Source organism: Gallus gallus, chromosome 1, assembly GCF_016699485.2.
Source record: "Gallus gallus isolate bGalGal1 chromosome 1, bGalGal1.mat.broiler.GRCg7b, whole genome shotgun sequence".
In the NCBI taxonomy this organism is placed as follows: domain Eukaryota; kingdom Metazoa; phylum Chordata; class Aves; order Galliformes; family Phasianidae; genus Gallus; species Gallus gallus.
Genome location: NC_052532.1, coordinates 120,063,340 through 120,089,840, shown reverse-complemented (window position 1 = coordinate 120,089,840; position 26,501 = coordinate 120,063,340). Strand labels below are relative to the sequence as shown.

The following is a 26,501-nucleotide window of genomic DNA, read 5'->3' as shown; positions in this document are numbered from 1 at the left end:
TCTTTCCCACATCTGCCTCTTACTTTGCATTTTCCTGTGAAATTTAAATACACTTTTGCTAAAGACAACTTCAAAAGCCTTTTCCACGTGAAAATGTAGCACTCTTGAAAAATACATATATTTTTTTCTTAAATAACGTTTCATGTTAACTTATTTTAATGTCATCTTTGATTTGTAGATCTTTTTTCCCAAGCTGAATGTATGAATACACGGTAACCATGACCCCTCGAGCCCCCTGACTGTGTTAATGGTGTGGTTTCAAATCAGCCCAAACATTCGATTTTTGAAAAACCCATCCATTTCTGTGGAATGCTGTCATAAATTCATTCAAAAGGAAAAACCAATCACAGGAAGGAAAGAAAAGTTATTTTCCATAAGCAGTCATTCCTTTCACTTGAAAGCAGCACGTAAAGCATCTCAAGAATTTCAGTACTGATATTTACCTCTAAATAATGTTCTCAAGCAACCGCTCTTACAACCAGTTCTGATAAGCAATGCAAATCTGGAGTTGCATTCAACTCCACCACTCCTCCGTCGTGTCCCTTTTTGCCTGTCTCTCAACCACCTTCCTAACACCACAAAATAGCTAGGGTTCCTTGCAATAAGCCATGAATTCATTGCTAGTGAGCCCAACTGCACAGGCTCACCAGCACTCTGAGCACCCTCACCTAGCTGTAGATGCCCCTGTTCATGGCAGAGGAGTTGGACTAGATGATGTTTAAAGGTCCTTTCCAATTCAAACGATTCTATGATTCTATGACAACCAAAAGAGAATGTTTGCAATTACTTGTAATCTTAACAGACAGAATGATTACATTCAATAAACTCAGTAACAGTAACGCTGTTATGGTTGAATAAAGCTCCCCATGTTTAAGGATATTTCCATGAGAAAAACTGAAGAAAGATGAAGTTTTTCACTGAAGATATTCACAAACCACATTTTTAGGAAGTCTGTATTTTCTACTGCAGGTTACCTAAATTAGAGAGGGAAAGATCAGAAAGATCAGCATCTGACTTTGCATTCAAGCATGATACGAGAATGAGGAAGAACTTAATGTGGTTTTTAGTTCTTCAGAAAACAGCTCTCAGTGCTGACTTCAGAAAAAATTAAGAAAAAAATGTACCAATACTGCATGAGAGCACAGGATACAAAACATGTATTGTTGTTTCAGAACTTCTGACTGAAACCAAATGTATTTATTTATTTTAAATCATTTGACTGGACACCACAGATTGAAGTCATTTTGGAAAGAAGAGGCCATAATAATTAGGTATTAATGAAAAGAACTTGCCTTCATGCATATATTGTGATATTTTCATGAGAGAAATTCATAGGCCACATTTGTTTAGGTCATTGAATTCAGTGCTCCTAAAATCAGCAGCAAATTTCAAATATCAGCCAGGAGAAAGCTTAGAGAAAAATTGTTCTTATCCCAGAGAACTTTTCAAGTGCCTCGGTTTCAGCTGGGATGGAATTGTTTTATTCAGTGTCTGGTATGACGCTATGTTTTGGTTTCTAGGAGGAAAACAATGCTGATAACACATCAATGTTTATAGGTGCCACTAAGCAGTGTTGCACAGAGCCAAGGCCATTCTCAGTGAAGGGCTCGAGCTGGGAGGGAACAGAATTAGGACGGCTCATTGGAAAAGGATAATATCTATCTATATACAGATAGATAGATTTGTCATAATTATCATCCTTACCCTTTACTCTATTTGAGTAAACAGTAAATAGTTCTTTCTCAAACCACGAGTTCTACTTTTTTTTTTTCTCCTGATTCTCTCCCCTATCCCACTGGGAAGAGGAGGAAGTGAGTGAACAGCTGTAGTGCTCAGCCACCTGCTGGGTTAAACCACAACAGCAGTCTACCAAAGTTAAAGAAAAATATCATTGGTACATAATGAGTCCCAAAATTGTTTCTTTCCTCAAAATGTGGATTTCCAGAGATTAGCAAGAAATGAGATATCCATTTTTCCCCTTCACTCCCTTTCATATCCTCGAGTCTCTGACTTCCTCCTCCTCATTGCTCCTGATGGATACAGAGCTATTCTTTACCCTTGTCAAGGACAAGAACACGTATTACTATGTGGGTATATTTTTTCCTTTTGCAACACCTGAGGCTCCCAAGTCCCCCTGCTACAGAGCCTACGAGTTTGTCAAATTACCACTGTCCCAAATTATCTCAGATGTATGGAATGTCGTTGAAGAAAAGTGAAATAACTTAATGATGTGTATATGTATAAACACACAACAGGCCCCAAGTTACAAGAAGAAAAAAGACTGACACCCTTTGAAAGTGGAAAGTCACAAAGACCCTCTGAAACTGCAGTAACAAAAAGCTCATTTATGTAGTTTATTGTAGCCCTTGTTCTTTTTCCCATGGCTGGAGAGCTAGGTTTACAGAGATTTATAGAAACTAACAGTCTAGGTCTACAGTGACATATCATGGAGGCCCAGAGGTACTCATAGAATGCTTGGAAGGGACCTTAAAGATCATCCACTTCCAACACCCCAGCCCTGGGCAGGGTTGCCAACCACTAAATCAGGCACTAGATAAGGCTGCCTGGGGCCCATCCAACCAGGCTCTGAATGCCTTCAAGTGAGGATGGAGCATCCTCAATACCACTATCCAGGTCATTGATAAAGATGTGGGCAAACATATCCAAACACACAAAGATGTTCAGTAAAAAAAGACATATTTTCATTTCTAAAACTTTGAATGGCTTTTCTAAAATCAGTATTATTGCAGGTTATTTGGTAGATTACATGAAATACCAAATAACGATACACTTTGAAAAGTTTTTTTGTGGGCAGTTGTTTAGAAAAAATCCACTTTAATTATTCTCAGCTAGTTCAGTCATGAATATGTATTCTAGAAATATTCTACAAAACCTAAGGAAGCAATCTGGAGAAGAAGAAGCAACAGCTACAGAGAGAAGATAGTATTGCAAACGCAGAAGAGACCATAGACTGTTTTATTTCTTTTGACATATAGGTTGTGCTAGAATGAAAACTTTGCTCCCAGACGACACAGCCAGGCATAACAACTGAAAAGCAGAGGACGTCAGGGGTAGCTATTTTTACTTTCAGGATATTGATACTATATTGTCTTCACAATAAATCAATCTTTCCTTTCTAATGCAGCCTCCGTGGAACATTATATTGCAGTATATCACAGTCTTGGATTGAAGAAATATGATATCAAGGCTGACAACCTGAACAGCACAGTACACAAAACATATACGTACAACACAAGAACAGTTCCACTTTGTACTCACTCTTACAAAGTTGTCAGGGAACAAACCTCTTCTGCCTTTGAGCTGTCCTTCCCACCACCCTCCATCATCTTTCTTGATATTGGTGATTATGTCACCTACAGTGATTGTCAGCTCATCATCATGTTGAGCTTTGTAGTCGAACTCCACAATCGCCTCCACTAAAAGAGAAAAACAGATATTACAAAATCAGTAACTGTACATCTACGTTTCTGTACCTTTGAAAGGAATAAGAAACACCAATCCAAACAGTGAAAGAAATGTAATTTCTTTAAGTGTGAAAGCACATAAAATAGGCAACTTGTAACAGTAACATTTTGGTGGATAACTGCTAAGTGAGGGGGCCTAGAAAAAAAGGAAAGCACACTAATGCTCATCACAGCTAAGGCAACAAATGCCTTACATTTTTTCTGCACTGCTTAAAATAAATCAATCTGTGCAGCTTCAGCGTAACTCCTCTAGTAGCATTACAAAGTTTATTTCTTGGAAAACATTTAGCAATATTTCTTTGACTTCCGAAGCATTTTCTTTCTGGACAGGTTACACCAGCATCCCAAGCCACTGCATCTACTTTGCTAGATAAATTGAAGAGCCTTTATCAAGATATTATTTTTTTTTTCCCCAGCATAATGCTGGGTTCACTGTAATTTACACAGAAATGCAAAGCTTTGGTGCATGAACAATGCTCTCATGAGGTTTCACCGACAGGAAAAAAATGTCCTTTAATTTGTAATTCTTAATCAGAGGATGTGAAGATGAAATACTCCTGCTGCTCTGAATATCTGCTGTCAGAGGTGTTATAAGCTCTCTACCATTACACAGTGAGTCATTTCTTTTCCTGGAAGGACCCCTAAAACCATACACACAAGGCAACATATACTGCAAAGTTGCTGTAGAGAATTAGGGAAGTAATAAAGACAGAAAAAAGAAAAATAACTTGAAGAATCAAAAAGAATGGATTTGAGGTATTGAAATATAGTAGCAATGGTTATATTTAGCGATTCATCAGATATCTAGTAGGAGGGGCCTAACGGGCAAGGTCACAGATCGTCGTATTTGTAATGCCTTCCCCCTGTTTTCTTCAGTGGAAAACCATGCCCCAGGATGTTCCACCAACCTTCACACTGCAACCACTGAAACAGAGACAGGAGAACAATAGGTATGTGCCTTCTACAAGAATGACTGTGCTGTGTAAATCCTGCAAGACCGGGCCATCAAACAGGCAATACAACTTACAAAGCAAAGCTAACAGACCGTAGAAAGGTTCTGCCTAACTACAGAAGCCCCAAGGACTGCACTGAATTAAGCTGACAGGAAAGCACAATTATTCCTTTCCACTCCCCCAAAATGTCACACAGACAATGCTGAACATCTTTCTTCCTCCCCCAGATCTTGCAAGTCATAGCTAAAAGAGCATTCTGACTTACAGATACATCCCAGGCATAAAGCTACAGCTGATTATATTTATCTGTTGTTTCTTTTGTGAATAACAAAAAAACATACAATAACCACATACATGATGCTCACAAGAGGCCTGCTATCTACTAAACAAACAGCAGGAGACAAAGAGTGGCACCACATACACTACAAGATAACATGCAAATAGAACTGAAACTTAAGACATTCAGGTTGGGAGGGATCTCAGAGGGTCCTTCTTGTTCAGTTCAGGGCTAGCTCTGAGGTCAGGCCTAACTGCTCTGGCTCCTTTGTACCAAACGCTCGATGCATTAGTATTAATGCACAGACATTTCAGAGAAGCACCCAGCCATCCTGATTTTCCAGAGAGAGCGTGAGAGCTTTCCCAGTAGTTCCGATGGGCACTTCCTTGTTTTTATATTGGGTATGTTTGGGATGGGTTCCCTTCAGTTCTGTTTTGTTGATTACAGGGTCCCTACTGTTTGCATCACCCTATACATTTTGCTTGCCAACCTGGTCCTTTATTTTATCATGAGAGTGTTGGTTATCTCCCTCCCCCACCATTACTAATTTAAAGCTCTTCTCATTTGGTTGGCTGGTCTGTTAGCAAACATGCTTTTGTCCCACTCTGATGGATCACATCTTTTTCAAGCTACCCCCAACCCTCACAGAGGGTCCTCATGGTCACAAAACTAAAACTCCGTTGCTGACATCAGCTACCTAGCAAATATTTACCTGCTGGATCCATCCACTCCTTCTCACACACTTCCCTCTTACCAAAAAGATCAAGGACAAAACTGCCCAGGCACTTGCGCCCTTAACCATGACCCCAGAGCCACACAATCACAACTGACACTTTCCAGATCACAACTGGCAGCATATTGGAGCCTATGTGATGGCAGGGCAGCAGGACAGTTTAAGGGTGACACAAGCCTCACCAAGCCACAACATTCTAGACCCAAGATGCTGGCAAGCAGCAAACCTCCACAGATGACATGTCAGGTCAGCAGATGGAAGCCTCCAACTTCAACAGCAGAGAATTTCCCTACTACTGTCACTTGCCACTTTCTCCTTGAGGCTCAGGTTTAGTTGGCTTGTGTGACTCGTTGGACGGAGCACCCAGTCCTCTCAGCAAGTACAAATGCACTGAAACTACTCTGTAATTGCACATCTTGATGTGCAACAGTAGCAAGAAATTATAAACTTCCAGCTTGTAGACCTGCCGTCCTGGGAGTCCCCAACAGGCACTGATTCTACTGGCCTCTCATTAAGGAGCATTGGATGTTTGGACTCTTATGGTCTCACAGACTTCGAGGTCTGAAAATCCCAACCCTTCGAGCTCAACCATCCAAACAATTTTTAAACCCACCTAGTTGTCCTGCAGCATCTCACCACAACCACTGAGGCATTTCACACTATCTCTGGTAGAGTTTCCGGACGTCTTCCATGCAAACTGCTACACTAACTGGAGAATCTGTTGAGCTAACCATTACAGTTAGCACAACCCAGAGGTGGTCAGAGACCTGTAATGATAAGGCAGGAAAGAAGCAAGAATTGGGCTGGCTCAGACTACTAATTCTACAAACACTACTCAACATTCAGGCTGCAGCAAGACATACTGAAGGAAGACGAGCAACTCTCCCGTTCTCTAAGTCCAATGGTTTAAGAGTTCCATGCTATGCCCATTGCTGTCCTTGCAGTTTTCCCTTGCAGAGAAGGCTGTAAAACTAACATGAGTCTTGACAGTTTCACTCTTAAGATTTATGTTCTCTCTCTTATGAAAGGAGAACAAAAGGTAGAAGACTCCTGTTGATTCAACACTACAACTGTTTGGGTAGGCTGGAAGCACTGGACTTCTTGAAGTCTGCCTGCCTTGCACTATTTCTTAAGCAGACAGCTGTTCAGTCACTTTTGTTTTATTGGAAGTTTAACCAAACAAACAAAAAACTACTTTACTTTTACAGGCTCTTCTCTGTCTACAATTTTTTCTACTTTCTGAGAAATTTATATAAATATTTTCAAATGCTGTCTCTTCTCAGAGGATTTGATTACTGTAACATAAGTGCATGTAAACTGACAGAGACATACAAGTTGCCAAAAAATGGACCACGCAATTAAGATGTTTGTAAACTCTACCAAGCAAATCAAGAGCACAGTTTGGAAAGAGGGGTTAAGAGTACACCTAGCAAATACGCAGACTGTGACAAACTGATGGGAAGGCACTCATGAGATCACTCAAACTTCTCATTCAACACACTACTGAAGCTCGCAGAGCATATGACAGCCTAAAAGTGCTTCATAATTCACAGCCACATAAAATTGCAGTTTTTAAACCAAGCTCCATTTCTAAAGCATTCTAAAAAATGCCACCTTCTCAAACTGAGATTTGAAAAACTCATCCTGACAGTCAAATTTAGTCTTTTTTGTTTCTCTTGATGAGAAATTTTGTCTTTCCGGAAGCTGAATTGATATTGGAGGCAATGCTGATCCACGCATGCTAAGTGGATCCCAGTTTTGCATCTGCAAGTAAATCATACCTCATTCCTGAAGTGCTGATCTAGACTTCTCCTCAGGAACCGGGCTAACAAAGTGCCCTGGTTTGCGCAGTGATTTATGATGTGAGAAAACACTCCATGGACAGTGAGCTCAAACTAGTTTTGTTTGTTAATCAACAAAGGCTGGTTGCAGGCATGGCTCTGCCAAGGTAAACAGCTTGTTACATTAACAGCCAAAAAAACAATCCCTTTTAAGCCAAAAAGCAAAATAAAGCAAAACTGGAGCAGGCAGACCTTGCTTCTCTTTGTGGTGCAGTTTTCTTAAAAATATTGTATTCCATCATGCCTGAAAGACAAATCTGTCTCAACTTACAAACCCAAGCTGTAAGACCTTTTCTGTTGGATGAAGGCATTCTTCAGTTTAAGAATCATTTAGAAATCCAAATACGAAATCCAAAATGAAAAGCTATTCAATTATTTTGATCTGAAAGGGGAATGTTCATCCTTACGCCAATAAAATTAGCTATTCCTGACATTATATTACCATCAATCCAGATTCTAATAGAAAAACTCATGAAATGAAGTCAAAACTAGTTATTACCAGCCCGGCTGGAGACTGGCACAGTCCAACTCATTACTGTAATGTCAGGGACAAAGATCTCTATATATATATTTAATTTAACGCTTAGTGGTTTGGGCTTAAAATAATAAAATTGGAATATGAAAAGTTATGAACCAGAAATTGAAATGGAACCTTTCAGTCACATATTTTAAAAAAATGCATATGTGGAAAAACTGTTGATAAAGGTTAACCATTCCCACCTTTTGTTTCCTGGATTAGTCTTCTATATGGAATTATTGGAATTATTTTGTTGATAATTACAGAAGTTTTTTCCACTACTTGTTTGTTTCTTTAGTAAAATCTAACCTCTACAAACTGACTTAGTCAGAACAAGCATTTTTTTAAGCAATGCCACCAAAATTTGAAGAGATAAACGTCTCAGTTTATGCTATTTTCGATTACTGTACGGTGGCTTTCCAAGCAAGAAATGAATCAAGAAAAGAAACAGAGATTTGCTACTGTGCAACAGAAACTACATTATTACATCAGCTCCTGCTCTTATCTGTAGTGTGTAGGCACAATGGAAATGTTATTAATGTCTTTGGCATACTTCCACCCAAGTAACAGCATCCATATGGCAACACCACATTCTGCAGCAGCATGGTTTCACACATGATTGCAGACCTTAATCCTAGTGTACACAGCAGTATACACAGCAGCCAAAGAGTTAAGAGTTGAACTCCTACAAGTTTACAATTAAAAAAAAAAAAAAACCTGAAAGTATTCTATATTGAAGTTTTAAATTAACGTTCCAATGACATTTCCTCAGATGACAGCGCAACAGTGCGTTCCTTTTTTGCATAAACCTAACTGTTCATAAGTAACAAAGACTAGCGGTGTGAACAGGCATCCTACCACAACCTTACTGTTACACCACACCGCATAAGCCTCTATAGGAAGGTCTCAGTGACTATAGAAAGCTTCGAGTTCTCTACCACCTAAAATAAATCGATGATCAAAAAGTACTAATCAAAAAGTTTGAATGTGTTTCTGTTCTGTTATATGCCATTTCTCTCATAAAGCAGTCACAAAGATTCATTTGGTAACAAATAATAGTTTATCAACATTTTCATTATAAACACATTTTATAACCAGTTACAATCTGGCCATCAAATTCCATCTGCCTCAAAACTTAGTAAACAAGGTCTTACTTCAAATATGCTGCTCTGTTTGATAAATCTCAGTATGAGATGGTTAAGATAGCTGTGTTTGTTATAATATTTGTTATAATACTGTGTTTGTTATAAAATAGATGTGTTTGTAGGCATACTTTAAAAACAAAACAAAACAAAAAGTCTTTCTGATATGCAAGTTGCAACAAAACTCGTATTAATACATTAGGAACCATTAGCAGGGAAAACGTAGGTATCATTTGTTAGACCAAATGACAAAGGATGACTTACATCTAGAGCCCAAGTGGAAAAAAAACAAACACGCTATACTACACTCAGTGGTACTGTTCTCCTGCCCATGCCTGGAGAGCCAGATGGCCTGAAGATCAAATGCGACCTACAAAGCCGTTGTTTTCTGGACTCTGGGAACAGCAAGCAGTTGGCACGCCAATTAAATGTGGGATGCTGTGGTACAAAGGCGTCCAAGGAGGAGGAGGCAGGTTTTCATAGACAGAGGGTGCAGCATGAATTAAATGGGAGCGCACTGGTACAGCCACGGAACGCTCATCTGGGCTCCAAAAGTCCTTCCTGTCCCAAACCATCACAGCCACTGCAGGCATCATGCTATAACTTCTTGATAATTAGGGATTACTGTTACTCAATATTTGTTAGTATCTGGGATGGAAGACATGTTTGTGTGTGGCTCTCCTACTTCAGAACAACAAAAGAAAACCCTGTAGTTTGTAAAGACTCAACTCTCAATATTTTTACATACTATCATTCTAGCCAAAAGAGCCTCTGCCCCCCTTTGAAGCAACACTCTGGCAAGACAGAAACACCTACTCACACTTGCTACCTGTGAAATGCACGTAAAAAACAGCTAAATAATAATACCAATATACCATTAACTTTATAGTTTAAATGCAGGTGGCGACTGGGATTTTTAAGCTTGAGCTCTTAGTTCTGCATCACATCTAAGGCAGAAAAAAATAACATTTCATATCTGCTGGATTTCAAGTAATCATTAAAGAACCATAGTTTTCTTGGGAAATTAGCTCCAGACTTCGTTCATTTTCTTTCTTCTGCAACTGCAATAATATTCTGTGCTGAAAGTGTTTGCAAGGACTCAGCTTCATGGGGGAAAAAAAAAAAAAAAAGCTTGAGGGGGAGGAATTCCATCTTCAAGAGGTTAAATCCGTGCCACTTGATATACTGCAACTCCCCTAAGGCAACAGCTTTCAGTCGATGTTATATTTTCATATTTACCCTTTGAAAACATCAGGGAGGAGCTAAAGATCATGGTCCTAAAATGCTACCTTCACTCAACCACTCAGTCACAAAGAGCAGAGCAATCACAGAGGGAGCCATGTAAGTCACACAGCACACAAATCTTTTTATGTCATAGTCATCAGCAGCGCTTTTCTCTAGCTTGCAGGACAGAGGAATTAACCAGCTTCCAGTTGAAAGCTGCTTCAGCAACCTCCCCTTGGTTCCCTGCCCAAATGCTAATCCCGCTGGCAATCAGTTCAGCCACCTGGCAATGCCTTCACAGCGATGCCAGGGGAAGCACCTGTCCCAGTCCCCTCCTGCAGGCCACAAACACTCCTCACATGTTCTGGCAGCAGAAACACAGTAGCCAGCCATGGAGAGGTTAGGACAGATGAAGAGTATCCCAGGGAAGCTCCACTGTGCAACTGACACGCCTGCATACATGCTCGCACAGAAGCATTCCAAAGAGCCACCAGAGCACAGGCCACAAAAGTCCCCTCAGAGAACCATGCTGCACCCCAACGCCTGCGCTTGTGGAGTACTGCCCTGCTTGAAACCCCTCTGCCTTACGCTGAGAGGTGGTGCAGAGAGCTCCAACCAAAACCTGATTTGGAGGTTAAGTGTGTACACTCCTGCTTAGGGCTGTCCTGAGGTGACTCGTCCGGGCGGCAGCAGAGCTGAAGCCTCTCCAGCTTACGTAAAGGCCTAGCTATCCCTCCAGGAAAAGAGGAGAGCTAGTTTTCTGTTTGTCAAAGCAGGATTAGTATGCTTGGTTCCAGTTTCTAAGAAAAAAACAAACACTTAGTTATTCTAATGGAATTTACTCAGCAGGACAGGAAACACTTTATATCACGGTGTTAAGGCATTCGGTATGACCACAATCCATCACTGAACTAATTTACAGTTACAAAATGAAGAACAATAATAAGTCAGTACTTTAGTATTTATGTATGTCTGCAGTGAGTTTCCAAATAAAGCATTCATCTCATAGCAGTTCCGCAGTAAACAACTTCAGACAAGGTACTTCTAATCAACGTTATGAATTCATTCTGCTTTTTTTTTTTCTTTAGGTCTATCATAATAGTTATGTCTCACTGCATTTATTATTGCCACATTCCTACCTCTGATGTTAAACTTTCAAACAATATGCCAAATTACATCTGATCATCAGAGCCACTGATGCGCGAGGTGCAAGCAAGGAAAGAAACGATCATTGCAGTAGTTCTAAATGGCAGCAGTCACATCTGTGCTCCCAAAGGCTCCCTAATATTCCAGGGTAAATCTAACAATAGGTGTTAGATTGAAAGGGGAGAAGTCTCCATAACGTTTTTGAGAGAGAGACTGCACAGAACGCTTTTGACATTCACATGGGTGTCCGTCTGGGAAGTGCCCGTACTCCATAAATTGACTTATCCTTTCCTACAGTGGTCAACAACTTCCTACAACTGCCTTGGTCAGCAAACTGCTAGAATCAGATTGTTGCCCCTATACTTTTAGTTCCTTGGTTCCACCAACTTCCCAAACAGAGCAGATGCTCCCAGTAACCAGAATTCACACACAGGCTTACTTTGATTCACACGGTCATCAAGACTGTAATTGATTGCATTAACCTCTAACTGAAGGAATACAGTGCTTCTTAGAAGTAAAATTGTCCTGAAAGTTGACGGACTCATTTTAACATCACTGTTTACCTCAGATACTAATGAGCAAAACAAGCCATCGGGAACAAATGGAAGACTGATTACATTCAGAGACACATTTAACATCATCACCTTAGCATGAGATCCTGGCTCTTCCAACATCAATAAGAAGAAAATTCAAAGTCTGTAAAGGATTATACCCGTTGCTGGGATCAATAGGAGATGAGAGGAGGATTGTGAGATAAGCTATGCAAACTAAGACAAATTACTCCTATTTGACTGAAATTATATGTATTTGTAAAAACTCGTTAGTAATGCTACTCGTGGTGTCTAAATCACATTTCCCAGATAATTGAGAAGTTAGGAAGGATATTATTTACTTCTTCAGAACAACAAGAGGAAAGATTACTCTACTTATAGCTAAATATAGCTGGAACTATATATAAAATTACCATTCAGCTAAATTCAAGAGGATTGTCACTGAATGAATGTATCGACATAAAAAGGAAGCAGGATTGAAAAACTGATGCCATGAACATAACTGCTATTTAAGATTACTCAGAAATACTAACCCAGTATAACTGTCATTTGGTTCTCATCCTGTAGCTGCCTGGATCATGTTTGTAGATGCTGACATATAAGTACTGAAGTGGAAGGTCAAATCAAATCAAAGCATTTCCTTGGAAGGCAAGGTAAAATTATCTTCTCAGTGATATGATGTGGCATCATCCAACTCCCAGGAACAGGAGAGGAGGTGGTAATCAGCAATTTGTTCAGTCTTCATATGGTGTACTACATAAATTTCTTTCGTTGAAATTTCATACCTTCTAGAACAGCAACATTCACCCAGCCTCATTAAAACCAGACTAGCAGCATGTGTGTAATCATGAACATGATCTCATTTGAGCTTGGAAGATTTCACTATAGACGCCTAAGCTGTTACTGCCATCACTCATCTTTGCCAAAAGCAGAAACCTTTTACAGTGAGGATGGGGAGAAAACAACATATTCCTCTGCATCTTAGCCATGTTTTCTCAAAGTACTGATAAAAATGGGTTTGAAGTAAGTGATCAGTCTGTAAAATGGTGCACTGATACATCCTGTTGTGGTATTCTTCTTGTTGGAGGTGACAATTTTTGCAGGAAGAGCGTTATAGCCCTTCACTATGCAGTGCCAGCTGCAGACAAGTACTTAAGTCTTAAAATAAATGCAAAACTATGAGGTTCTACTTCAGTTTAATGGAATTCTACTATTTTTATGACAGCAGTTGCAAAATATTTAATCCAGCAGCAGCTCTTGTGATAAGACCTGTAAAATATTAAGATTGCAAATCAGTGACGTTTTAACTAATACATTATAAACTGTCACAAACAGATGTGCTGTACAACAGTAATGACTTGGATTTGATGTAGGAGAGAAATAATCAGAAGCTTTCTATCCTTTAACCCTCTTCTACACAAGTGCTAAGTTCTGTACAATCTACATTCAGAGAAAAGTTGGGCTCTGTGTGCAATTCCTCAACAGTTTCATAAGCTATAAGCCAAATGGAAGGACACTTTCTGTAATGCTTCCATAGATAAGATTGTCAGGTGTTGTAAGAGCTACAAATGCTATGTGTGTGAGGTTCACAGTCACAAGCACATGAGCTATGACCACAGGTCCCATACAAGATTTACACGCTAGCGCTACATCATTTCCACTAGCCTTTGTATTATACTGAAATAACAGACCAAAACACCTAATGTCTTATTAAAAAAGAATCTAACTTGATTAAGTATATGAGCAACAACAAAAAGCATTTTGAAGAAGAACGCATTTGATTAAAATAACATCTTCACCACCCACCAACGCAATAGTTTTTCTTGATTAATACCAAAGGCTGGTGTTCATAATCCTTATCAGCCTGTCCTTCTGCATCAAATTCTTTCATTCTCCCTCAAAACTCCAATAAGTGTAGAAGTGTTGAAAAAAAGAAAGAAATGCTGCTCTAGAAGTAGAAATTATTGCATATAAGCATGTTTAGATTGATCTACCCAAGGGTTTTCTGAAAGATAACTATCGTATCAGATTACATCTGTTGACTTTTCCCACTGAAAATCTCTCAAGTTTTATAATTCAGGATGCAAGTTCAGGAGAAGGAAGTTTTAGATGGTACCTTTAACCCCTGTTCTCTCAGCTCACATCAGTACCTGCAGGTAATTCCTTCTCTCCCACAGTATGGAGAAATCACAAACTAACTTAGCTTAGCTCTTCAGCTCTTAGGAATAAAAACATTCCCAGATCACAATCATTAACTTCTCTGTTTTGTTTTCACGATGCCTTTTAAAATCCCATGCATCAATACACCTGAGTGAGAGGGCACTTCCATTAACAACTGATTTTTTCACTTTTCTTCTACAGAAAGTCTGTGGATTTAGAAGAAGGTGAATCATTCCAGGAAAAACAATCCTGAAAGCAAAAACTGATGCAAACTGAACAAGCATATCTGAAAGCTCGTCACAGACTTTCACTGCAAGCAACAACAGCTTGTGACCTGCTGATAGCATTGCTTCAAAAGGGAATTTAAGCCACAGTGTGCTGGTTGAATGAGAATGCTCAGCAGGGCTGAATATGAACTGAAAACACAAACAATAGTCAGCATTTAGGTGGAAGAATCCATTGCTGCAGTGAGAATGCAGGAGCAAAGCAGAGAAAGCAGCAGTATGGAACTCTGGAACCCAAGTAAACATCAAGAGAAGCAATGGACTCTATTGTTTTACAAGCAGCTGTTCCTCTGGCAGCCTCCTCCTCCTCCCATCCACCACCAGTTTCCAGCACTGGTACTGTCTGGAACAGCACAAAGCATGCTGTCAAGGAAGCTACAGTAAGGCAGATGCTACTCAAGATGAGCAGGACTTCCTTGAATACCGGTGCAGAATCTTTCTATAGTATCCAGAAGGCAGCATGCAGATTAAAACCATACCACCAAGAGAACAAGGTGTTGGGGCATAACTCGGCAGCAGCTCAGACCACACAGCTGTTTGCTCAATTTCCCTCTCCAAGTGGAATGAGGAAGAAAACTGGAAAAAAAAACAGAACTCATAGGTTGGGATAAAAACTACTAACAAAAGAGACAAAAGAAACAAAAATGCAACAATAACAATATATACAGCAATCACTAGTCACCCACCAACTGATGCCCAGCACCACCATGATGCCTGCCAGCACGAGGTCTCATCACCACTGACCAATACCCTGCAATCCCTGAGTAGTGTCCATCCCCAGCCAACTGCCCACAGCGTTATGGCCTTCCACATGGTGCTATGTGGTGCAGAACAACCCCCAGCCTCATTCAGGCACTGTCCTGTCCCCTCCCCACTCCCTGCCCCGCGCCATCATGGCGGCTGCTCTGCTTGGCTGAGTCCTGCCCAGTCCAGCTCCCATCACTCGGCAGCAACCAAACACAGTGTGCTAACAGCACTGTTTTGCTGAAAGCAGGGCACAAGAGCAGACAGAGAGTGCTATCACTCAGTATTAGCTACCCTGATCACTTCCTTTAAGGCTGCTGCCTCTATGAGAAAGATTCCTGGGCTCCATCCACTTAAACAATCTCTAGTGATCCTCTTGGTTTTCCATGGAGCTAAAGAAATCAGACACTAAAACCAATTCTATGTTTCCAAAAAATAAAAAATAAAAAGGCAGAAAAGGGCATCTCTTGTGTTTAGGATCTCTGCCCAGTAAGGCTGCATCCACCCCAACCCTTGCTTTTGGTTTTAGAGCAAGGTATTGCCAGACTCAAACAGACAGGAACTGAAATTCTACTTTAAATAGCAACATCCTGCTTTTCAGTTCTCCAAATTCAGAAACATCAGAACTTCAGCACTTGGCTTTGCCAACTTCTACAATGTGTTCTTCACACATCACAAAGGCACCAGTCTCTCCTCAGTTTACCTCATCTTTCTGAATCAGACAGTACCAGAACGACAACTAGGAAAACACAGAGTGCAACAGAAACCACAGCATTTACCTTCCAGGGTACACTTTTCTGACTCTGAAGAAAGTCAGTGGACTAAAGCAACAGTGTCTAAAAGACAGTCAGTTCCTCTCCTTCCTGATACGGTATTCATAGGAAACCAGCTGAAGGCTTCTTGTCTCCCTAATTCTGAGGAAATAATTAAAGGAGCACCCACAAATGGACTGTCATCAGAATTCGGTAGGTCTCTACATCTCAATGTAGCGTGTTTTAAGACTGCAAGTGAAGTATATAGGAAAGTTTCCTAAAAAGAGAAAAAGCAGCACGCTTCAAGGACAGATGAAAGAGAAGGAAAGGTGAATTTGAAGGAAGAGCACATGAAAAGACAAGATGATGCAGCACCAGCTACCTGAAAAGAACGGGCGAAGCGCATCTTCCTGAAAAATAGGTGGAAATCGCTGATGCAGATTAAAAATATATTAAAATGTTTCACGAGGGAAAAGAAGCATAAATGCGCTTCTGTAGGTGACAGGAAGAGAAACTGCTTTCTGACAGAATGAGGTGAAGGAATGAGAAACGCACAGTTAGAAGCGGGCTACTTTCTTGTGTAGAAAACACCTGAATGCATACACGTTAAGAGATCTCTCACACAGCCAGAATCAGCACATACAACTCTGAACTGTCAGGGGGTGGTTGATCATGAACTAGGTGGCATCTCTGTTAACCACTTATTGTAACCTTCCATGAACCACAGTCAGGCAATGGAGATGTCAGCGAATCAAAAGCTAATGGATAGATGCATCACACACACACGCACACAATGTAGTCTTTAAAATAAGTAGCATGCTTCATTTAATCAAAGCAAGCAATTCCAAGATGCAGAAGGAAGCGACAAAAGAAAACACCACTCAAGTTGACCTCAGTGGCCACAGTACAACTGACAAATGTAGTTCAGGGGCAAATAAAGGTATCTGATGGATGAAATTATCAATAGTTACAAAGGATTATCAAAGTTCCAAAGGAAACAAAGATATTTCCCATTTCACAAGAGATCTTTGCCAGAAGAGTGGCCACAAACAGCAGCTGTGCAGGCAGATGAATATTAACAACAATTCTAACAAAAGAAGGCAGCATGAAGATTTCTCTCCTATTTTAAGAGTTGCTTCGCGCATCTGAAAGAGCTGACCGTAGTCCTACAAATTACTTGGCTGTTGGACAGTACTTTTTTATTCATCACACAAGGAACAAGTTTTAATCCTCCAGCAGCACTAAGTTAAGCAAGGAGGCAGACACAGAAGGTGCCTTCGTCCGCTGCATTAAGGCCTCCCATCAGTAAAACAGACATTAACTATCCTGAAAGAGCTTTACTCAAAAATCCCTCTGTTAAATACATGCTGCTCCTATGAAGTCAGAGCAGATCTATACAGATAGCTAAACTTGACTCAATATAACCGACAGGAGTTTCCAATTGGTGCAAAGCCAGGAAAGCGACTGAGGAGCTAATAAAATGTCTAAGCTACCCAGTTAATACCCAACCAGTTTTAGCTCTTTATCATCTGGAAACTTGTTGTTAAAGTCATAAAAAAAATAACTACATAGAGCATAGCTCCAATATTAAGAATACAGCAACAAGCTATGAAATAATAAGCCAATCTATTACCAAATTAAAATTAATGACTGAACTAATTACATGATCGAGTCAAGGCAGTAAATCATTTAGAATCTTACAATGTGATCAAAGTTGCCTGTTACCCATTTCATTAAACAAACACAACAAAGCAGATGTAAAAAGGCACTGAACTCTACTAGTCAAAGCCAGTTAAACACTTTCATACTGAAATTATACTGATGAAAATTTGAGCCTACTCTAGATTTGGAGACTGCTTACTGATCCACCTCTTCTTTCCTACAACCAAACTGAAAATACATGCATAAGAAAGCAACACTTCTGAACTGCCGAGCCAGTGCTTTCAACAAGTGTTAGCAAGTGTTAGTTTCCTTGAACCAAAAATGTTTTGAGGGGTGGGTGGAATGAGGGCTCTATTTTCATTTTGCAGAGGGTGGAGTAGTTGTTGTTTTAACCTGATAGTGTAAGTAGGGAAGCTGGATATTTCTATTCAACACACCGCAGTTCTGCAATCTAGCTGAAACATGGTACGTAGGTTATCAGGAAGTCAGCATGGTCTTCCCTAGAGTGAAAGGTCCTGATGTGATATCGTTCCATAAAACCACTGATGACAACAAGGATGAGTTCACAAGAAATAACAGATGAATCACAGAATGGCCTTGAAAAGGACCATAATGATCATCCAGTTTCAACCCCCCTGCTATGTGCAGGGTCGCCAACCACCAGACCAGGCTGCCCAGAGCCACATCCAGCCTGGCCTTGAATCCCTCCAGGGATGGGGCATCCACAGCCTCCTTGGGCAATGTGTTCCAGTGAGTCACCACCCTCTGGGTGAAAAACTTCTTCCTAATATCCAACCTAAACCTCCCCTGTCTCAGTTTAAAACCATTCCCCCTTGTCCTATCGCTATCCACCCTCATAAACAGCCATTCCCCCTCCTGTTTATACGCTCCCTTCAAGTACTGGAAGGCCGCAATGAGGTCTCCCCAGAGGATTATCTTCTCCAAACTAAACAATCCCAGTTCCCTCAACCTTTCCTCACAGGAGAGGTGCTCCAGCCCTCTGATCATCTTAGTGGCCCTCCTCCGGACCTGTTCCAAGAGTTCTGCATCTTTCTTGTGCCGGGAGCCCCAGGCCTGGAAAAAAAGTATCTAGGTAATCAATCCTCATCCATAAAGCATTCAAATATTTGTTTATAAATTAGCACCCTAGAAAACAAGTCACTAATCCTTACATTCGGAAACATAAAGCCGAACAGCATTTACACATAAATCTGAATTTGGTAGCAGAATGTTTTTAAAATATTGCCGTAATGAAATCCCAAACTGAAGGCATATTGTTCTGACTGCACTTTGGAATGTCTTGTGCCCTCTTACAGATAGATGAGCATTCACAACTCCCTAAGTCCTCAGGGAGACATCAGAGAAAGAACAGCAGTAATGAGGAAAACAGTGAAAAATTAAGCTGCTTCACTGCTACTCAGTTTTCTGTCTGTCACAAAGATAGCAACTTTTCAGTGCTGCAGAGGCATATCACAGAGAGAGACAAAAAATCCACTCTGCCAAGATACCAGAATATTAAAAATGCCTCTTGCCAGCGGTGAGGATGAATCAGCAACCACACACAGATGATGTACTCGACTTAAACGTGAGATGGGGCTTTTCCACAAATATTTTCACATCTGGCTCAAAAATGAAAAACTCTGGACACGGATATTAATACTTTTATGCTTCTGCTACCTTTCACTGACACTTCTACAAATGGAGCCACGTGGAAAGATGGTGCTACACACGCAGTGACTCGGGCTGATAACCAGTTAGCTGATACAGCATGGAACAGCACCAGCAACTGCACTGAGCTCCAACACCTCCTTCTCACAAAAGAAAGAAACCAACAGGAAAGCATCCTGGTATTATTTTTGTGTGTGTTTGTGTGGAGATCTCATTATCGAAAACAAGCACGAGCATGTCGCTCTGTAAATTAACAAGCAATTTCCTGGAAACTGCAAGAAGAGGACACAGTGTATGACAGGGATTTTTATTCTCCTGTTTGTTTTTAGAGAAGGCGGGTCACTCACTCACTTCTTACACATTCCTTATGAGACACAGAGCACTTAGTTTGTAGATACGAGCAGGGTGGCTACTGAAAGCTAATTAAATATTGGCAGATCAAGTTGGGCCTTGATTTGTAACACGCGCAACCAACCCATACTGAGGTTTTTGAACAAGCGTTCACTCCCGAGGCAGCTGCACGCCACTGATGACTTTGGTCTCCATGTAAATGAACAGACTTACATTGGTTTTGGTACGAGCTAGCTTTAATCATCAAAAGCAATTTAGCTGCGCAGGATGAAGAATCAAAGAGGAAATAAAGAAAGAGCAGCTCTTCCCTCCTCTCCAATATTTCTAATGAAATTCAATAGCGGAGCTCAAAATGCATCTCTACGTTGAGACTACAGATTAATTAGAGGCTTGGGATCTGTTCCTCATATAAGTGCTCAGTTTTCTAGGTTGCATTATCCTTTTCGGCACAGACGTAATTCCTGATGCGCAACTCTAGACGAACCTTCGCCCTAAAACAAAAGCACAGGTTCTCAGTGATGCTCACACTGGAATACAGGCTGCAGTACAAAAGATAACAAAGACATCCTTTTCCCCCGCTGCCCCTCACCATCCAGGACACTCCTTCCACTGAGGCAAAGTTAAGTTAGGAACAAAGCATAGCTGAGACATCACAGCAGTCGCCATGCAACTTTTAAGTAGGCACCACCGCTGTGCTCTCAAGATTTGGTTGCTACTGACGCTTCCCAATTAGCAGTAATTAAAAGGGGGGAAAAGTCAACTCCATTTGCTAACACAATCCATGGCTACTGAACTGCAGTACTGCATATTCCCACAAACACGGGGACTTAAAGCTCTCCTTGTGCTTCCCTCTGTGTGAAGCAGACCGGCAGCAATTATTTTTACATTAGCTGAATTACAGAATCTTGATACTCACCTCCTCTCCTGCTCCCCTCCCCCTAACATATTCTTCCATCATTCCTCAGTGCATGAACATAGATACGCCCTACAGCTACCTCCTGCTTTTGCACCCGGGGAAACATACACTCTTTGGTCCGGGATTTCGTATTCTGTGATTTAAAACCAAACCAAAACACACAGATAGGAACCACACAAAAAAAAATCTAAGATCATTTTGATGAGTTTGCTCTGTAGCAGCAGATTCGGAGAGAAACAGCAGATACCATCTATGTGGCTGTTTTCTCTCCTTTGATCCCATCAGGGATGACCTGCTTTCAGCACTTCAGTGACCTCTACCATTTCAGACCTGGAATTTCAGCTGCTCATTACACGCTACCCATCTCTCCTTTTCCTCTCCCAGCACACACACCCCTTTCCCTTCAAGTGTGGAAGGAGTCAACACGTTACCCACAAGGTCAATGCTGATTTCCTACACCAACTCTGATACACCGCTGGTGGAAGCATTACAAGCAGTATTCTCAAAACAAAGCCCTGTAACATCCAGTGAATACAAATTATAAAAGAAGAAATCCAAGTAATGTTAAATTGTATATATGTTGCATTAATAGCAGTTTAAACAGAAATGTATATATACTCAGCACAAATACCAAAATAATGTTGCTTGTCAAGGAAGTGCCGTGATGCTGACACCCATTTCTTTATACGTGGGCCAGGAAAGACGTCTTTCAGATGGAGCTCTAATGTAACTCTCAACGTATGCACCTTTTGCCAGCACAAAGGGGAACCAAGAATTCTCCTGTTTCAAGAAATGGCATCTACTTTAAGCATTCTCTTCTTTATCACACCTTCTGATCTAAAAGCGACAGTTAATATGAGCAACAGTTACAGTGGGCACTGCAAGACACGAGCTACTTGAAAGGGGCAAGAAGAAGAGCACACAAAGAAGACTGTAACATCAGAATTGTAAATACACACACGTAAATATGGATTTTTTTATTCCTTGATTTCACACCCGTATCTCGAGCCATGCAGAAGGCAGCTCTGACAAAGTTCTGATGTAAAGCCAGCATCTCTTGGTTTCTAAGAAAAAAGCTTTCTGCCAGCCACTTTTGTATGAAAATTCATACAGCTTACCAAAAATAATCTATCAGTTTATGAAAGCTCCACTTGAACTCTGACCTCGAACAGGCTGTATAAATACGGGTACCAAACAACTGGAAATCTGAGCTTGAACACCTCTGACACAACAGTGTTGTCAGAAAGGAACCCGCTGACAACAACAAAAGAACTGAAATGATTCACATCTCCTATAAGGAGAAGAAATGAGATCTCTTTACAGTTTGAGAAAGGTTTTCACATGAGATTTCCTATATGAGCCCTTTGTAGCTACTCATAACCTCATTAAAACAAAATAAAAACAAAACCAACGCTCAAAGTGAGGAAACGCATGGTAATCATCTTCCATAAGGCTCTCCCTTGTGTCCAGCTGAAACTGTACTACTGTCTTCAAGGATAACGTTGCTGAATGCCACGCGTCATTCCCATTTCGAAATGTCTTACAGCTGTTTTGTAGCAAGGCTCCAAAATTCCCAACACCTTGTAGGGGGAACTTCGAATTTGTCCAAGAAGTCACCAACCACAGACATACCCACCTCTCTCTGTGTGCAATTTACACAGTTTCACTGAGCTCAACTGCAAAATGTTTCATTCGACACAGGATTGTAGAGCTATAGGAGTTCACTAGCTGAACTCCTCATGCTTCCCCTTGCAGAGAGCATCCTCCAACACGCACCACTGGGCCAAGCACAAGTTTTGATGCAGGAGCATCTCTGACTGGAGGTCTGTGTGTCCCCACACGCAGGAAATGTGCTCAGAGTGCTCCCTCTATCGATGCTTGGCTAAGAGAGGGAGGAAGAGGAAGTGGCACGTGTGCGCTGCGGAAAGAAGTAGAGGGGAAAGACATACCAAGGCTTTTAGGGGCTTTTAGGAGGAAAGCAGAGCAGACTTGAAGGCAAGGGACAGAGGAGAATTAGGACAGGAGAAAAAAAGAATTAGGAAAAAGTTAGAACTGGAAAAGGAGTTGCAATTAGTACAGAAAAATCAGTGGGTAGTTTTTTTTCCCTCTTCTACTTCCTCTTGATGTAACTTTCCTCTGTTGTGTACAAAGTAGTTGTGGTATTTCACAGCAAAGCATCTTTCTCAACCGCTGTGTCAATCCAGGCAGACAACGGTTGTCTGTGAGTGCTAATAACGTAACTGGCTCAAAGGGCACAAAGCTCTAACGACGGGGACAACAGACAAACAAAAGCAGCCTATCCTCTCTTTCCCGCTTTTCAATGGGAAAGCTTTAAAAAAAAACCTTGAAAAACTATTAGGAGAAGCAATTCTACAAAAAAAAAACATCAAACAAGCTACTACGTGAACCATTCAGTTTGGTGATGAAACTGTGTATCTATCCATAAACAGGAATTTACACAAGCACTATGGTGAAGGCTTCAGCTTACTGCAGTAGCAGTAAGGGGAATGAGCATGTTGTGCTGCCTCTGCCCTGTCCCCCTCTTATTCACTCAGTTCTCCTGACAAGTCCATTCCAAACGTAACCTAATTTACTTGAAGATATTGCAACTCTAATGTCATAGAATAGCTCATAAGACATCAATAAACGTGTATTTCTTCTAAGGCTTTGAGTACATGCTGTAAAAAAAGCCTGAGGTTATACACTTGTAATGCTTGCTGTAAAAGCTTGAGGTTATTACACATGTAATATAAACATATATATACAGGCTTGGAATCATCTAATCACAGAATCATTGAATATGCTGAGTTGGAAGGGACCCACAAAGATCATGGAGTCCCACCCCCAGCTCCACACAGCACCACCCGAAATCAAACCCTATGTCTGAGAGCGCTGTCCAGACACTCCTTGAACTCCGGCACTCGGGGCCGTGCCCACTGCCCTGGGCAGCCCGTTCCATGCCCACCGGACTCTGGTGCAGCCCCTGTCCCTAACCCCCAGCTGCCCCTCCCCTGACACAGCTCCATGCCGTTCCCTCGGGCCCTGTCGCTGTCACACAGAGCAGAGCTCAGCGCTGCCCCTCCGCTCCCTGTGAGGAGCTGCAGCCGCCATCAGGCCTCCCCTCAGCTCCTCTGCTCTGCGCTGAGCAAACAGACGGGCCTCAGCAACTCCTTGCCTGCCTTGCCTTCCAGACCCTTTAACACCTGTGTAGCCCTCCTTTGGACACTCTACTAGGTTTATGTCCTTCTTACATTGTAGCACCCAAACCCATACTCAGTGCTTGAGGTGAGTCCACACAGTGCAGAGCAGAGCGGGACAACCCCTCCCCTCGCCTAGTGGCAGTGCTGGGCCAGGTGCACCCCTGGGTACCGTTGGCCCCGCTGGCTGCCAGGGCACACTGCTGGCTCAGATTCACCTTGCCACCAGCCAGAGCCCCCAGATCCCTTTCCACGGTGCTGCTCCCCAGCCTCTCATCCTGCAGTCTGTACACAGATCCAGGGAATAGCAACGCTACGCAGTGCCAAACGCAAATGATTAATATGGGAGGCATGAAAGTAATTTAAAAATAAAAGATGAGGAATCTCAACAATGTGCTACCTATGAAGAGTTCACCTACTCTTTCACGCGCCTAAACACCTTTGAAAGACGAAACAACGCTAAAAATGCTTTTAATAAAACTGTTTCCATTTGGAATCTCCTAGAAAGATTTCACTTTCGCATTACTCATATCTTCCTCGTGTGCATTTTCCATTTGTTTTTTTTCTTTTTAAAGCACAAGAATCACTTAAGGCTCTAAAGATACGAAGAATGAGAGCACGCCTTCTCCCCGCTCTCATTTTGCAAGGAGAGGTCTGGCTGAATCACAGCGAGTTGGGAAAGTCATTATCAACATCGGCATTAAGGAAGCCAGATGTGTACAATCATGGGGGTGAGGGGGGGGAGAATAAAGAAGAGAGATGCCTTCGCTGCTCCCTAGGGCTCTATCGGGGCAAGCTATTTCAGTGCTCCTGTATCACTTTCCTTAATCCTTTGTACCGTGAAGCTAAAAAAAAAAATCAATCAATAAAGCAGGTCAATATTTGCACTACGGATTAAGGAAATAGAAAAGTCTTACAGTGTCACCACGCAAAGTTAAGAACAAAAACAACGCCCGGAGGAGAAGAAAAAAAGAATAAATAATTAAAAATAATAATAATAATCCCCAACCATTATTTCTTATGGTACACTACGCAGATTTTGCTCCATCCCTCAGCGCTCAGCCCCGCACCTGATTACGGCACCGCGTTTAAAGAAGTTCCGAGCGGCGTTGCCTAGCAGACACACACCAACCCTCACACAGCCTTTCTGCCACCCAATTACAGGCGGCGGCCCGGGATGCCGGCCTACAGCCGGCAGCACCGGAGTCGCTTCGGGATCAATAGGGCGGAATGAGCCGCAGATGGCCGAACCCCCCCCCCCGGCCTCAGCTGGAGGGCTAACTGAAAGCCCGTAGCGCAGAGCCAGCGCTGAATCTCGCAAGGTGCAGGTACAGCAGCTGCGCGTCGCTCTGAGAGCGCTCCCTAAGAACAAAGAGAAGATTCTTCCCCGCTCCGTTCCCGGTGTCACTGCGTGACGACAGGTAAAACCGGGTAAAATGTCTGCCCACCTAATGCGTGGTACGGAACGGCTTTGGCGGTACCGCTCTCGGGCCGCCAGCGGCATTTCTGGCTCGGCGGGCGCCGAGAGCCGCTCTCTGAGGGCACCCCCGGGCAGGAGTCGGTCGGAGGGTGCACCCCGCCAGCAGCTCGGGCTTTCTTTTGTTCCCTCCGATCCGTCGCTCTCGGCCGGGCACCGTTTCGGGCAGCGGGCCGGCCCCGGGAGCCCGGCACGGCCGCCGGGGCCGCCATTCGCCCCCGGTCCCCCGCCGCCCGCGGCCGCCTCCTTCCTCTCCGCACAGGTAGCGGGCGCTGCCCACCTCGGGCCGCCGCCGTCTCTTCCCGAAGTCCGCGGGAGCCACCTCACGGGCAGCGCCCGCCCGACGGCCCCGCCGCCCGCAGCCGCTCAGCGGACGGAGCCCGCGGTGGGCGTGCCCGGCGGAAGGCGGACGGCGCGGGACGGCTCGCAGCCCCCTCGCCCACCGCAGCAGCCCCGAGCGCCTCCGGCTGTCGCACGAAAACAATTAGCGGGGCGGCCGGGGGAGGGGAGAAGTTAACAGCCGCGAGGCGGACGCTCCCTCCCCGCCGCCCCTCGGCTCCGACTCACCCATCGATGTCGAGCGCGGCTCTGCCGGGCGCGGGCTGAAAGTTTGAGGCGGCTGTGCCCGAGGCTGCTGACGGGGCTGCTCCCTCCTCCCGCGGCCGCCGCTCTCAGTCAGCAGCCGGGCTGCACGCCGCGTCCTGCGGGAGGCACCTCGCCTCGCCTCGGCATATGTGTGCGCGTGGATGCGGAAAGGAAAAAAATAAAACGAGGCGAGGGCTCAGCCTTCGGCTCCCCCCAGCAGTCCTCGCTGCCGGGCGGAGCGCGGCCGAGCCCGGGCACCGGGAGGCGGCTGCTGCCGAGCCGCGCCGATGGGCGTCTTCCCCGCGGGCCGGGGCGCGGAGCGGCGCTTCCCAACGCGGGCGCTGCCGCTGCTGCCGCTGCTGCTGCCGGAGCGAGCGGCGCCGCTCGGCTCAGCGTGGCGCTGCGGGAAGTGTCGCGAGACTGCGCCACAGCCGCTGCGCCGCCGGGAGAGCGAGCGGGAGGGAGGGCGGGGAGGAAGGAAGCGGAGCCGCGGTCCCCGGCGGGGGCTGGGGAGGAGAGCGGGGCTGGGAGGCGCCGGGCGTGCCTCGCCCCGGGGGAAGGGGTCGGCCTGGGCCGGGAGGGAGAGGAAGAAGGTGAAAAGATGAGGTGGAGGCCGGCTTGGTAGTGTTGTTGAGGGCGGGGGGGGGGGGGGATGGATCGAGGAGCAGTCGCCCAGGAGGTGCTGCTGCTGCTCGTCAGATGCTGTGCGAGGAGGTGAAAGGCGCGCCCCGGTAAAACGACCGGAGCTGAGAGCTGTCGGCGCAGCGCGGTGACGCCTGCGGGCAGCAGAGCAGCCGCTGAGGGCGGGAGGACCTCCTCCGCGGGCGGACGGCGGC

The 26,501-nt window shown here is 43.4% G+C and overlaps 1 protein-coding gene and 1 long non-coding RNA gene across 12 annotated transcripts in view; both read right to left on the bottom strand.

Annotated features, from left to right (window-relative positions):
- Positions 1–26,059, bottom strand: part of SH3KBP1 (SH3 domain containing kinase binding protein 1) — a 222,895-nt gene extending 196,836 nt beyond the window's left edge. For 3 of the 11 annotated variants that reach the window (XM_015302491.3, NM_001030805.2, XM_040698721.2), the window contains exons 1-2: positions 25,052–25,311; positions 3,280–3,437 (exon numbers count right to left, since the gene is read on the bottom strand). In XM_015302491.3, the coding sequence (XP_015157977.2) occupies positions 3,280–3,437; positions 25,052–25,292 (399 nt within the window). In that variant the 5' untranslated portion in view covers positions 25,293–25,311. Of the gene's footprint in view, positions 1–668; positions 3,438–24,673; positions 25,312–25,647 lie in introns of those variants that run through there. The other 8 variants (XM_015302495.3, XM_015302501.3, XM_015302505.4 and 5 more) reach the window with 6 other exon arrangements.
- Positions 19,433–22,718, bottom strand: LOC112531489. The gene is made up of 2 exons (XR_003073248.3): positions 21,038–22,718; positions 19,433–19,981 (listed from the first exon to the last, which is right to left on the bottom strand). It is a non-coding gene; the product is annotated as an uncharacterized LOC112531489 (long non-coding RNA).
- Positions 26,060–26,501: the final 442 nt, after the last annotated feature.